The sequence below is a fragment of the Ambystoma mexicanum genome, chromosome 1p (genome assembly GCF_040938575.1).
Source record: "Ambystoma mexicanum isolate Mex_15411 chromosome 1p, UKY_AmexF1_1, whole genome shotgun sequence".
NCBI lineage: Eukaryota > Metazoa > Chordata > Amphibia > Caudata > Ambystomatidae > Ambystoma > Ambystoma mexicanum.
Window position 1 is genome coordinate 616,913,309 of NC_090921.1, and position 15,668 is coordinate 616,928,976.

At 42.7% G+C, this 15,668-nt stretch overlaps 1 protein-coding gene across 4 annotated transcripts in view; it reads left to right on the plus strand.

The window, feature by feature from the left end:
- The window catches only part of LMNB2 (lamin B2), a 162,025-nt gene extending 153,686 nt beyond the window's left edge, over positions 1–8,339 (plus strand). For all 4 annotated transcript variants that reach the window (XM_069649601.1, XM_069649600.1, XM_069649603.1 and 1 more), the window contains one exon: positions 1,737–8,339. In XM_069649601.1, coding sequence (XP_069505702.1) covers positions 1,737–1,778 — 42 coding nt within the window. In that variant the 3' untranslated portion in view covers positions 1,779–8,339. The remainder of the gene's footprint in view (positions 1–1,736) is intronic.
- Positions 8,340–15,668: the final 7,329 nt, after the last annotated feature.

Genomic DNA, 15,668 nt, shown 5'->3' on the forward strand with positions numbered 1-15,668 from the left:
AAGGTTTGCACCGAAATTCATCTCGAAATTCCATGTAAACCAATCTATAGAACTACCAACGTTCTTTCAAAACCCTTCCAGCTTGGGAGAAAAAAGTCTGCATACACTAGATGTACGCAGAGCGGTCATGTTCTACATGGAAAGAACCAGAACACTGAGAAAGACTAATCAGTTCTTTGTCTCGGTGGCAGCAGGAAGAGAAGGAGATGCGGTCTCTAAGTCCACTATATCTAGATGGATTGTTCAATGCATCACTCTCTGTTACACTCTTGCTAAGAGAGAACTACCCTTCAAGCCAAGAGCACATTCCACTCGAGGCACTGGGGCTTCCATAGCATTCATTGCAAATGTTCCCCTTGAGTCCATCTGCAAAGCGGCTACCTGGAGTTCTGTGCACACCTTTACAAAACACTACTGTCTAGATGCACACTAGATCTGACTCACAGGTGGGACAGGCAGTATTAAGACATCTTTTCTCTACTGTTCCTTCCCATAACCCACCGCCAACTCCGGGTACTGCTCGCTAGTCTATGCACAGCATGTGATTCTAAGCAGATTAACAAACATCAGAAGACAATGCATTACTTACCGTAAAAGCATTTCTGATGGTTGTATCTGCTTAGATTCACATGTGCCCGCCGTTCCTCACCGCTCGGATGGAAGGAACATAGACATCCTTTCCTATATTTCTCTTTTCTGTACTCGCTCACGTCTAGAAGGCTCCCTCAGGGCAGAAAAATACAAACAGAGGGACCTCGACGTGTGAGGGATTGTGGGTACAACACACGTCACTATAGGGATAGTGTTACAGACACGCCTTGTCGACGGTCCCCTTTTCGACTACGAAAAACAAAATGCAATACTCCGCAGTGACCACTGGATGTCGGACCTATGCACAGCATGTGAATCTAAGCAGATACAACCATCAGAAATGCTTTTACGGTAAGTAATGCATTGTCATATGCTGTTTAAGTGTAATCTGGGTTTCCCATTGTGTGTACTCATTGTGGACCCCTCACATACTCAGCAATTGAGACTTAGCCTAGACCCTCGTCACTGCTACCTTGAACTGGTTTGGCTACATCTCCCCTGTCACAATATAGGTTGGCCTTCTATAAATCTGCCCACCAGGCCAGAGTATAGAAAATCACTTGACATTGAACACGCATTGGCGTGCTTGCCAATAACGTCGAAGCACTCTGATTCCAGGTTCTCCCCTCAATCTTGAATTGAGCAGGGCTGGTTCCTCCTTAGTAAATTGTATTAAGAAAATGTGACTAATGTAGATTTCCCCCAATGCACCAAGCCACATCTGAGCTCCCCTAGAAATCTCTTGCGGACTAAGCACATCCACCTTTTGGATTATATTCCGCCTTGTATCCCTTTAGCCCATAGGGCTAAACGTTATTTGGGGGCATTGTCCAGTTTAACTTTTAAGTGCAGGTACCTATTCCTGGAGGCTTAAAAGCTCTTGGATATTGTCAAGCTCTATGCTTCACCAGCGGGAAGCTGTCCTGCTCAGTGTCGTATGGATTTACCTTTATTTAATCTGTAAGTGTCTGTAGGCAAATAAGGTTCCTTTGCCTTAGTTACTGCACTGTTAATTGAAGTGCATTGAAAATGCAGAAGTGGGTGTTTTGTAATGCTATTGGTGCTTAGTTTGCCTGCTGGATTACATTGAAATCTATTTGATTGAAGTCCATGTTCTAATGAGGACTTGTATCTTTTATTTTTAGGGTGATCCCCGGACAACATCGAGAGGCTGTTTTGTGATGTAAAGAAATTTTCAATGACATTTTGGAGGACTTTGATTTGTTTGCATTTTTCTCCGCTGGAGCCACTGAACTATTTTTGTATGTCTCCTTTATAATTTTACTCGTGTTACATTTTTGTAAAAAAAAGTTTTAATTCAAGGAAACTGCCAGCTTTTAAACGCTCGTCCTTCAATCCTCCAGAAAACACTATTGGATGATGAATCATTTTTATTGACACTGTTCTAAAAATAGTTTTTCGAGGAAAGAAAGGAGCACGATTTCATGGAGCAGAATCCTCGTTGCTGGCTTCATTTATATTGCTTTGAGCATCCACGTGCTTAGCCAGCGAAAATAGATCTCTACGAACTGTTTTTTCTTTTGTCTTTTTACACCACTTTTATTTTGGTTTTTTTTATATACATTTGGATCTTTGACAGCAGTGTAAACATGGGGCTCACACCATTATCATGATAGGTTCTCAGTGCTAGCTCTCAAACCTTGGTTTGCGACAGTTGTGCTATATCTTAATGACTATTCTGATATTAAACTGAATTGAATCCAAAATTGATTTCAATGCAAGGAATATTTGCAACTAAAATAAAACACTAATTGTATCATTGGGAAAACCAGGAACCTGTTAATATGCATTGCTAAATATAATACACAGAACAGTGACTTGCCACTTCATTCGGCTCCTTTCTTGCCTTTGTAGCGATACTGAGTCAGTATGACAATTGTTGGGGGAAACAAACTAAAGGGTAGTCTTCCCAACAAAGCATAGAAGTTTGGCATACTTTTTTGTTTAAGTGTTGTCCCAAATGTATATAAGCGGTCGTAAAACATTACTGCAATGAACTGGGGTGTTAGCCTCTGCCTACCCACTGTATCCAGTGCTGTGAAGTGTAATGGGCATGACCATGCTTTAAAGTAACTAAATACAGTAGGGTTTATCAAGCTACTTTTCACCCACTCTTGTACCTACTCCAGTTTGACACCTGAGCAGGCCCATTGAACTTTTTAACTCCTTTTAGCTCCTTTTACTGCAACATTTTGAAGACTTCTGCCGACAGTTTTAATTGTAATTTCCTCTGAACCACCTGTTCAACACCTGTCTCAATATGTGAGTGGGGTCCATGATACCATTTGTACTTGAGCTCTCAATAGCAAGTCTGCCCTCCTCATTACGCACTGTTTAAAGTATGTTTGGGTAGTTGCTTATGTCGTCTTGGGTGGCTTTTTGAAATGTTTACTCTAAAATGTTAGGCTCCCAGATCTCATCTAGTCCATTTTGAAAAGTAACTTGCTGAAATGCAAGTAGGGTGCTGAAAGTAACGGGTCAAAAATGGATGCCGAATATTCAGGAATGTCAATGGTGCTAAGTAGAGATTACCAGGTAAAACTCCACCCAAATGATTAGTGTTTTATAAATGAGTGGCCATTTGTGTGGACTGTCATTTTCACCTGTTTAGGTAAATTGTTCAGTGTCTTGTATAATCATGCTATTTGTAAATTATAGCCTATTGAAATTCTCAGACATGTAATTGTTTCCCAAATTGCAGCTGTTGTGATTGGGTTGCTATTTTTATAATTCACCTTTCAATTGCTGTACAGAAGTTTTTCCCGCTAACCATGTTAAAACATCACATGTAAGAATATATTTATATCCTATTTTTAACGTTTTCTATTCTACAAGTAAACTAAATTTGCTTTGCGAAGTACTGCATCATTTTAGTTTTTAAAGGTAATGAAACATTGTTTTTGATTCTGTTGGCTCTTATATTGCCCACAGCTTATTCTAGCATTTAAACTGGCTCACTGGAGTTGGTAGAATATGTGTATTGGCTCAATCGTAACCTCCAGCTGTGCCCCATGAAGCACCAACTTTATCTGAATCTTAGATGTTTTGATCTGCAGTTTCTCGAACCACTTGGAGAACAATACAAAAGTATTGCAATCAAACTTGAAAAATACTTTGCATAATTTTATACAAACATAGTTGGTCCCTGAAATGCTACTTTTTCTGCAATAATGCAGCAAGACTTGTACTCCTGTCTAACTCCACTTTTGCCATGCAAACTCTGATGGAGGTGATGCATCGTTAACATTGTTTCTACTGGAGAAATGAAACGTGCTCTTCAGAGCTTTTTAGGATTTAAGTTGAAAGGATAGTTGGCTAGGTTATTTTTAGTAGCAAAATGGTTTGTAATTTCTTGTGCTAAACCACTGCAGATTTCCAATTTCTGAACCTGGTATTGCGCCACCTCTCTTCTACCACCCGTCACCAATTGTTTGGTCACTCAAGACATGTGCAAAGGCCATTTAAGCAAAGCTACACTACATTGCTTCTAAGGATCACGTGATGTGCATTTTACATTTTTTAGGTGCTTGACACTCTGGTTTAACAGTTTGCAACTGAGTTGGATCTTTCCTTAACATCTGTTAAATATTCACAGGACATGTTAAGTGCAGGAATGAGATTCAAACAAGTGACGAGTTCCCATTGTAAGGTTAACTTGGAAAGCACAATCATGTTAGGCACTGTGGTAATATCTGCAGAATCCAAGCATCATCTAAGTGGGAGCAATGTACCTTTCTCACCCATAATGAGCATGTTCTTGGGCAACGTATGGAAACTAACATGCTTTGAAGCACATCACTTTTCAGTGCACCGAGTCCAGCACCTACGTTTTCATTAAAATCCTAAATGCCTAAGCGTTTAGTGGGGGCACAAGGGCACATTATCCTAAAGCAACACGTCCTGGTCAGAAGCAATGGTAATACGTGAGTTCTTTTTTTGGTTTGAGTGCACTAATTCACATTGAGGATGTAACGTTTTTCACAATTAACCCTACTTATTTAAAACTATTAACCAATGTTCTGCTGCTAAAACTTTTTTTCGTAGCCTGCTCCTGTTCAGATTGAGTAGTGGAGGCTGAAGTTAAGTTTAGTCTTGCAGGATAATTCTTTTTTTTGTTTTTTGTACCACATGAATGGAACTAGTCAATCGGGGTCCTTCCAGATTTTTCTAATTTTGGAATCCAGTCTTTAGATTTGTTACCTGGTGTGGTCGAGAATCTAAAAATCAAACGTGCCAAACATGGTCATTTGAAAGAAAGTGAATAGGCTGCTTGCTTAACTAAAAATAGGCTTCCACTGACGCATAAAGCATATTTTGCAGCAAAGGATAATCTGGGAAAACGTTCTAATGCTTTACACCCTTGTTTATGTAGTGGTGGTTTTCAGCTTAGCAAGTGGGTTTTGCAGTTATTTCTTTTCAGTTTTAATGCTTCATAAACTTTGTATGAAACAATTTGTCAATTTACGGCCTAGAATTATTGTAAGCTGCTTTGTTGCGGTCTAGAAATGTTATGGCTGCTCTTTTAGTTTTGTTAATGTTGAACTGTCATTTGCAAACGCAGGTACACATTGAAGCTCAGGAAAGGTCTGGCTGTTTTGGTTGCCTGCTGATTTATCGCTGATCTCCATTGAGCCCTGAACTGGTTTAGCGTTTTAATCTCTCTCAAATGACTACATATTGTGAGCTCCTGCTGGAGAGGTTTATGTAGCAATTACACACTGGGTAATTTTAAACTGTGAACAAATGTTTTTGAGCCTCCTTGAAGTCATGTGATCAGTGGTAAATGTAAATCTGCGTGATATAATCCTGTTTAATCTTTTGCCCCCTGGCTGGAGTGCCAGTCATCATGCACGCAGCACACCATTTTATTTGCCATTGATTAGTGGCGTGTGGGCATTTTGTTGTCTGAGAATATAGAATATTTTAAAGAAACCAATAACATAAAATAAATCCCTTCAACAAAAGCTTCAATGCTGTTCATTATGTTCGGAGGTTTAACATGGGAATGATCAAGGTTCTTTAAACCTTGGTGGCAGCATGTTGGTTGCAGGGGCTTCCTATTTTCAGGATGAACAAACGAAATTATTTTTTTTGTATTGGCCTGGCAAGTCGCCTGATTTCCGTAAAACTGTTTTTCTGGTGTTCCTTGATTATGGAACCCTAATCTGAACCACGTGGGTAGTCTTAAATCGGGATTATTTACCTAACCGTTATGTTCGGATGCCTTCTGATTCAGAGCAGACTTAGCAGAATGGTTTTTGCATATGAGCAGGGTGAAATATTTCACGTTGCCAGCTACTAGCCAGCAATAGGCACTCGCCACTTCAATTCTACACGTACAGCAAACAATGTATTACTTGCCAGGAGTATCGATAGCCACAGACACATTTTGAGCCCTGCATAAAAGGAAAGTTTAAAAAACGTTGCCGGGTTGCATACAGCTGTATCATGAAATGCAGACGTGATATTTGCAAGCCCGTATTTATATTTGATTCAGTCGTGTATTAAGTATCCTGGAATCGTCTCAAGCCGATGCGCCTTATGTGCATCATAAATCACTCCGGTCTGGAAACTGAATGCAAATCACTTTTCTAGAGGCAGGAAGACCGGTGTACTAAAATAGGCACAGAAGCATTGGTTAAGTGGCTCGTGTTTTGAGCAGAATAAAGTGCCAGTTTGGTCGGACTCTGTAAATAGTCATTTCAGAAGTCTTGCCTGCATTTTGGATACCAGCTGTACTTTCAGGCTAACCGTGCTTCAAACGCATGAATCCTAGATGAAGCTGTGTCTTGGTTAAATCTGAGTGCCTCGTCTGGATCTAAATCTTAAGCAACTGGTCCCCTTTTTGCATTAAGTTGGCTAAGTTTTTCGGTTTTCAGTAGTGACCTCTGAAAAAAGCTTGTTTGAGCTGCCATTTTGTAATTATTGACGATGTAAATAATTTGAGCCATATTTCAAACCAAATAGTCACTCGCACACTATTTGGGTGATGCCGTATTTGCCAGAAAGAAAAGTAATATTTGAGTTTTTGTGGGTCCTTTCACTACTGCATTTTTAGTACACAAATCCTTCAACGTGCGTTAAATTAAATGTTCAGCATTTGCATGCCTTGCTGCCAAGGACAATGTCACTGAATATTCCGTTTTGATAACACCTCTGCGCTTTTAATGGCCTTTTCATTTGAGATGCATTGTGAAGGCTTTAGATTAATGTATTACAGATTGCTGATTTTACAGGAAAACCAGGTGGTGGATAAAAGTGAATGCAAGATTGTAAGATAAAAATAATATAGTAATGGGACTAAAATGAACCATATCACGTTTTAAAAAGCCTGGGAAACAATTCTTATTTCCCCTCACATGCTTGGCTTTAGGCTTCCTATTTTAGGTCTGTATACATTTTTGCATGTAATTGCTTAGGTATAATGTGCTCTCCTGAAAAAGCCAGCACAAATCAGTTACTTTCAAGAGCACCTACTATAACCTAGCTTAAATTGCCACAAAAACGAAGCTGTGAAAAGTTAGCTATGGCTAACTGTAAAAATTGGTCCTTCCAAAATGTGCAAATGCAACAATTTTCAATTCCCCGTGTTTTTATTAGATTTAACCACATGGTTTTAGAATTAATTTGAATATATTGGTTTCTGGTGTTCATATTGCCAACAATGGTAGCACAGAATAAAATCATTTACTTTTGGCAAGCTGTAGTATTTTTAGACTGCCCAATGTAGTCTGTTCAATATACAAAGTAACCTGCAGTGCATTAGCATAATTAATGGGTGCAGGTAATTTGCATAATTTCATGACCACCTACTACCATGGTACATAACACGCAGCCCTTTGGTCAAATGCAGCCCTTTAGGAGCATATTTATGGCCCTCCAAGTCAAATTAGTTTAATGATGTAGTGCTGCCTGACTCAATCAAGTCACTAAGTCTGTCATATCGGGTGTGTTAAGCCTCAGTGGTACAGTTTTTATCTTTGCGTCATGTGCATTTTTAAAAGGGCTAGCTATAATGTGTTGCAATGAAAAAGTAATAATGTCACCTTAAAAGCATGTTTTTTTAAACTCTTTGTGAACCGATTCCCCACCACCTGCATATTTGCATTGATAATTTGGCCCAATGTATGGGACTTGATCGGCTTCAGGGCCAAATGTACCATAGCAATTGTGCACCCATGCTCTACTGGCCTAAAGTTATGTGCCCTTGACATGAGCCATTCATCTCATGATTGGTCATGAGAACTTGTTTGTTGGCTGAAAAAGCAGTTGGAATGAACTATAAAGCAATAAGCCATTCCAGGTGAATCTTGGCTACATGTTGTAGGATTGTTACCTTATTTGATCTGTTTTCTTAACCAACACTTTCATTTTAATGTAATTTTTTATCAAGTTATATTGTAGCTGATTTTCTATATATACAGTGGTTACCATGACTGTAAACCAGTTTATTCTACTGTAGAAGAGCTTTTGTATGGCAGTTTTTAAAATGTAGGTTTTTAAAATTAAACCTACGAACAAAAGTGGATGAAACATAAAACAGCTTGCGATGTTCGCACTGAGCTTTTTAAAACCTTGAAAATCTAGACTTTTATCATTTCAATGTTTTTATTTTGAGACCAATATGCATGCCAAATGTCTATCAATGATTTGTAAAGTACATATTGACTGGAAACGTTTTTTGTACAACACTCCCAATAAATGTTTTGCATTTAAGCAGACCAAGATTTTCGTCTTGTTGAACTTTTTTGAATCACTTAACTTTGTTTTGATTAATTACCTTTACTGTTAAGGTCTGTATGTGTCCCCGTAGTGGTTGTCTCGAAGGATTTTATAGATTGTTTAAATTTGAAAAACTGGGAGTCGACGGTGGCTTTCCTGTCACACTATCCGTATCCTACATATACTTAGCACAATCCTTCACCTGCTGATTTCCTCAGATTGTCAAACACCCCATCACCTGCCATTTGTTTGCAGAACCTTTAGTTGGAGTGGCATTTCACTGCCACTTTCAGCCTAAAATCGGAAGAGTGGCTATTACACTGTTGGTGTACATGCGGGAAAGCGGTGGGAGATATACATGTTGTGTCAACCTGGATCCCCTTGCAGAGAATACAATGTAAGTTCTGCCCATGGTGCAATTCCAAGTTCCCCTGTCATGATACACTATGGTGTGAAATAGTAGTTTAGCCCTGAGAATGCAGATGCTAGCTTCAGGCGTGGTAAAAATGTAAGCCCATGTCTGAGTGCAGATAACATTGGGTAACATACGCCTCAGAGCTAGAGGTCCAGGTATCAAGTGTGGTGGTTGGTTCTGACCCCCAACAGGCACAGGTAGGGAAAGCCTCACATCCAATCCTCGGCTCAAACGGCTTGCTGAAACGGGTTGACAAGTGCCCTAGTGATGGAGTGGATGTTTATAACACAAGCACAAACAGGATGGAAGTAGAGAAAAAAAGCAGATGCTGTCATCAACACAAATGGAGCAACACTACAACTCAAATGTCAAGGGCAATCGTCCTCAACACAGAAGGAAAAGCATGCATACACAAGCAAGGAAAAGGGTACCCACAGGCAATCGATGCAGTAAATGTTGACTTCTCTGAATCTGGAGGATTGGGAGAATGAGGACAGGGGTAGTGTACATCAAACATTTTGACAGAGGCAAATTACATTGGCATTGTCTGAGGGTGCCCATCTGTGTCAGAATATTCCATGAAGGATATTGGAGACTGTCTAAAAAGGCTGTCTTAATGGAAAACCATGCAACCGATCGGGAAGGGTTTTCTCTACCTCAAGGTGAATTTCAATGAGATTCCAGGACCAGGCTAGCTCAAGAGGACACGTTCTGAGCTGGAGTTCGACAAGATCACTGATTCAGATGTGGATCCAGATTATTTCAGAAGGGCTTCTCCGGACAAGGAGGAACCATCAGTGTGGTCATCCCCTACTGAAGACATGTTCTTTATACAGACCTAGTCACCGGATGCAGTACATTGCTTTGGGATACTTGCTGAGGAATCTATTTGTGATGTAGACTTTAGACAACCTTTATGTAGCGGGTGTCTCTGGATTCCTCTTCTTGCCGCAAAGATGAATCCACCCATATTTGCTCAAACCAGCCACGACTAAGGCAGTAAACCAAAGGGCGGAGAGACACTCGCCAACAGATCTCATGTACATCAAGGAACAATCTGTCCTCGACACATTTGTAACTTCTGCTCTGCAAATTAACCAGTTACTATTACCATAGTCGGTCCTGGAACAAGAATAGGTGTGTGTATATGTGTGTGTATATATGTGTGTGTGTGTATATATATATATATATATATGATTGCTAATGTTACCCACTTGAAATGTGATCACAACGAGGACTTGGCCAAGAAGATCTCTGATTTTACAGAAAGCTCCTTGTAATTCATCAGGGGACTCCTGCAAACGTTATTATAAATGATAGTCTAGACACCGTTGAAATAGCAGTGTCTGTGGGTAATAGTGAAGCGTCTTGTGTGGTAGATGGAATTACAAATAAACATCACAGACCAAATAACTGAACAGATTACTAGAATATGGCAAAACACTAATTTATTCTCAATTTAATCAAGTACGGTCAACTGGCAGACTTCTGATATGCATGCACACTTGCAAACATTACCCGGAGGTCTTGCACCGCAATGTGTCATCTGACATTCTATTTGGCAAAATACAAAACCTATCGAGGGGAAGGATTGGTTAAGGGATCATCTACTTATAGAATATATAAAATGACTGCATCATTGGCTACCCCTTAACTGCAGGGCACTCCTTGAACTACCTGTTAAGTTACTTGGCATTTATATAGCGCTCTATATCCTTGGTATGACCTCAAAGCGCTGGTAGGTTGAACGCTCTTGGGAACTGCAGTTCAGGTTAGAGATGGTGTCCTAGGTGAGTGGGCGCACCTGTTGTGTGCAGCCAATGTAATTGTCGGATGGTAGCTGCATCCTAGTGTTAGGTGTGGTGAAGATATGTGTTTGCAGTCTGGTGGGTGGACATCCAGACTGGGTTTGGCTGCATTAGACCTGAAGGACGGCTATGTGAGCAGCTAGGCCGGAATGTCATGGAATAGCTGCGTTTTATTAGGGTGATGAGATGTTCGTCGGGTAGTGTTTGTGAACAGCTAAGCTGAATTTATCAGGTTTGTTCTAGGTGTGATGGTGTATAAGAGTAGGCATAGTGATATGATGGTTCATCATTAAAGCGCCCGAGCCAGGCACGTGAACAGGATGGTAGGAACACATGGACACTGACAGTGGGTTGGTTTTACGGTGACAGGAGGGGGGTATACGGATAAATAGCAACGGCATGGGTGACGAGACAGAGTACACAGCGACACACGGACACAGCGACAGGGGGCTGGGCTTACAGCGATAGGAAGGGACATAGGGATATAACAAGCATGGTGGGCACACACGGGAACTAGAGGGTAGGGTAATTCCATCCAGTCCATCACTGAATCCATCCGTTTCTTCCATTTCTTCATTCTATCCATTCGTCCGATGTCTTCCATCACTTCCATTCCATCCATTTCGTCCAATTCCATATACATACATTCCCTCTATCAATTACATAGACATATGTTCCATTCATTCTGCATGCATTATGCCGTCCATCCAATCCATTTGCTTGATTCTATCCCATCAGTTTCATCTCATCCGTTTCGTCCATATACATGCCTTCCATTCATTCCAGTTCTACATGCGTCGAGCCATTCAATCAATTTCATCGATCCACTTCAACCATCTCATCCTGTGGGTAGGATCAAAGATCATTGTACAGTGTTCATTTACGGTTGTCTGTAGCCAAATCAGTTGGCGTATTCATTGAAGACAAGGTTGGGAGTGCCATTGTGTATTTAGTCATTGGGTTGTTGGGAGAGCAGATGCATCTTTAAGGTTGTTGGTGTTTTGGAAAGAGCCATGTTTTTAGTATGTGTAATGTCATTGTCTTGGGTGTGTCGGATGTGTGGTGGAAGTGAGTTCCAGAGTTGGTGCCAATGCTGAGAAAGAGGATCCTCTAACCCTGACTGAGTTAGTGGTTGGGATCACTAAAAGGAGGACAGAGCTTGATTTTAGGATGCAGGGTGGGAGATAAGGTTTTAACTTATCTTGCAGGTATAGCGGACCGGTCTTGTGCACTGCACGATAAGTGATGCACAGGGTTTTGAAAGTGGCCCTTCGTCCAACTGGGAGCCAATGGAGGGTTCTGAGAGCTGTGGTCTCTTGGACCCAGGGCGAGGAGCAGTTTAGCAGCAGCGGTTTGCGCTCTTTGGTGTTTATTAAGGAGGTATGCCAGGACTCCTAGGTAAAGCGAGTTGGCGTAGTCCAGTCTCGACTATATAGGCATAACAGCGGCAAGTCTGTTCGGGAAGGTGAGGTAGGGAAAAATGTGCCTGAGAATTTTGAGATAGTAGTGACAACATTTTGATCTGTTGTTGACCTGTCGGGAGAGGCTAGAGTCCATAGTGCATCCAAGGTTTTTTTTTTACTGTGATAGAGGAGGTGGGGGTGATGGCCCATGGAAGGGGGCCAAGGAAGTGGGCGAGGTAGAAGCTCAGTGTTGCCACACGCTATGATTTGGGTTTTAGTGGGGTTTAAGAGTAGGTGGTTTATAGTCATCCAATGGTTGAGATCTAGGAGGCAGGCTGTGAGGTCTGGCTGGGAGTTGAGTCAGAGTTGTGGATTTTAAGGACGATTTGTAGTGTAGTTGTAGCACAAGATATTGTGCAGGTGGATGATTCCAGGAAGGGTGGACCTATAGAGGTTGAATAGGAGAGCTGATGGAGTACAGCAAGGTGCATGTCTGAGAGCAGCTGAGACAAAAGGGGAGAGGGTTGGTTCCTTACTGTTGAGGGAGATGATCCATTTGAAAGCAGTTTCACGGATTCCAAGGGAGTGGAGACGGTCCAGGAAGATTGAGTGGTTAATCGTGTTGAAGGCTGCAGACAGTTTGGAGAATTAGTGCAGTACATCCTGCAGTGACCTTAAGATCGTCCCAGATTGAGGCCAGAGTTGTTTCTGTTCCATATGGTGGTCTGAAGCCTGATTGGGTGATGTTGAGGAGGTGGTTGGATTGGACAAAGACCTTTAGTTGGGGGAATGCTGTTTGGTCGATGAGTTTTGCAAGTAATCTGGTGTTGCAGATAGGTCTGTAGTTTTTGGGGTCAAGGGATGTTTTTCTTCAGAAGAGGCTTGACATGTGCAATTTGTAAGGCTTTGGCAAAGAGTCCAGAGTTGAGGGAGTCATTTAGAATGGTTCTTGCATGCTCTCTTGCACAAGTGGATGAGTATCTCTTTGAGGACTGAGCCGGGGTCTAGGGGGAACCAGATGGTTTGGTAGCAGATAGGTCAAGAAATTCTTCTCTGGCGATTGGTTTGAAGGAGTCAAAGGTGGGTAAGGAGGGGGCTGAGGCGGCTGCAGGGGTGGGTTGTTGGATTGGTCAGTATTTGGGGCAGGGCAATGAGACAGTTTAAGGGATTTCGTCCTGGCGAGAGTGGTGGTGTAGAAGTGGAGGGAAAGAGTCGCAGAGCGATTGTGATGGGGCTGTTCGGGAAGCGGTGCAAGTGGGGTTGACTAATTCTGATATGATTCTGTGTAGTTCTTTGCTGCGGTTTCCACAGTTGAGAATCCGATTGTTGTAGTAGGCTTTTTTTTGGCTTTCTGGATTTCTGCTTTGTAGTTGCAATGGTGTAAGGCGAAAGTGGATCTGCTGAGTTTTTTTTTTTATTTTATTTTTCTGCTCGCCATTTGCGTTCCAGAGATTTTCTTTTTTGGCCTTACTCAGTTCGAGAGTAAACCATTTGGGAAATGGTCCGAGGTGTGAGGAAGAAGGGTGAGAAGATTTAGTGAATCATTGAGCCATGAGTCGGAGTCTGGTTAAGGATCTGTTGGGGCTGGGGGTTATTGGAGGGGGTCGGGCTTTGGCTAGGTCAGGGACGATCTTTGGTTCCATCATTTGTGGTGAAGGGGGTGGGTGCGGTGGGTTGAGTGGTGGGGGCTGTTGCAGGGGAGAGGATAGAGAAAGGGATGACGAAGTGGTTGGACACGAAGTGGTTGGACCAGATAATTGGTAACGAGGGGGACTAGATGTTTCAGGTCATGGGAGCTGAAGATGGCATCTAGGGTGTGCCCTTTAGAATGGGTTGGACTGTTCATATGAAGGGAGGGGTTGAGCGCATCAAGACTGTCAACCAGTGAATGGGTCATGGGGTTGGTGTGAATGTCCAACCAGGTATTGAAGTCTCCTAGGAGAGTCAGGGAGGGGTGATTTACTTGAATGGTGGCTACAGAGTCAGAGGTTGGTTGTGAAATGTCGGTCGTAACCAGGAGGTCTGTAAATGATTAGGAAGCTGTGGGAGAAAGTTGGACGAAGTGAGAGTTTGAAGGGATTTGCATGATGGAATACATGTCTGAGAATCAACAAGTGAGATGGAGAATTGATTTGAAGAGGACTGCCATGACGCCTCCTCTTGAGTGGAATGAGGGAGTATAAGGGCGGAATGCCTAATGTGCAATGTCGCCGGAGAACCAAGTTTCCGTGATAGGTTTGTCAGAGAGGTCGAAGATGTGTCTTGTTTTTCGCTACAGAGTGGGCATTAAAAAGGATGCACTTGACTTTGGAGTGGGGTGTGGTCATGGAGGTTGTTGGGTGAGTGGGGGGCGGGAGGGGTGGGGTGCTCGGGGTCAATGAGGCAGGGAAAGGGGGTAGAGGTGAGGTAGGATGTTGGTGGGCTCTGGGTGACGATGGGTGGAGGCAAGTTGGTTGAGGTTGGGAAGAGTAGGCTGGCGTAGGAGGATGTGAGGGATGTGGGTAGAGATTAAGAGGGGTGGGCAAGTGGACAGGTCAGTGGGCTTGGGGAGTCTTGAGTGAATCTGGAAGGATTTGGGGAGTCCGATGTGCAGGGAGAGAAGTCAAAAGAGGGGGTGGAAGCAGGGCAGTGGAGTAATGGGGAGGGAGAGGTTGGGTAGAGGTAGAAGTGGTGATGAGTAGACGGTCATGGAGGGGGACAAGGCTCGTTTTCTACTGCAAGGGTTTTTGTGCAGTAGGCATGAGGTGAAGGCGATGCAGGTACTGCTCTCGTGAGGGTGAGATGTGCTGCTTTTAGAGAGGATGGGATATGGTGGGGGGTTGTTGGCAGGTGTTGAGGTTGTGAGGGAGATTGTTTGAGTTCTGTGGTGGGTTAGGGACTTGAGGTATGGGGGAAGGAGGGGAGGGATGACTGCTGGTTGGTGGAAGATGGGGGTTTGAGCTATTTAGAGTGCCAGCGGGCTTATCTGGCTTGGGAGTATGATTAGGGGTGTCATGAAGAGGGGTATTGGGGTTTTCAATAGCGGTTAGAGGGAGGGGAATGGGGTTCAGTGGAGGGGGGGAGTTTGGGTGGGGAAGGGCAAATGGCGTTCAGGGGAGGGAGATATTTGGCGTGTCAGAGTGCAGCTCTGATTTTAGTGCTTGATAGGGGGCGGGAGGGGTGGTGGCGTTAGTCTAGAAAATACCCTACCATAGAATAGATGGTATATTATGTTGGCCGAAAACCAATCGCATCATATTCCCAGCATTGCCAGTTACAGAATCATCAGCATAACCATAGAGCGTGTATTTTGTGCCCACAGAATCCGCCATTTTGCTTTCTCTTGCTTTTCTGTTCAAATGCTTTGCAAAAAATAATTTAATTTTGTTGTGCTCCTGCACAGAGCAAGGCCACAAGTTACATGTTGAGAGACCAGCCCAGACAGAAATGCATTGTTTTCCTCCCTCACGTCCTTGAAGGTGAGCAGAGAGGCATTTAATCACCAAGCCAGGTGGTCTCCCTGAAACTGTAGAAACAGGCCCTTAAGGGCATGAATTTTATTCTCCTCCCTCCCCCTTTCTGGGCCCTCTTAGATCAAGCTGACCCCTAGCCAACAAGTAGAAACTAGAAGATAGCATGCTTTGGAATTTGTCTCTCCTACGAACACAGATTGCCCACTGAACAAGAGCGTTATGTTCCCTGTAACAAAGAATCCTGTCTGTGCCTTGC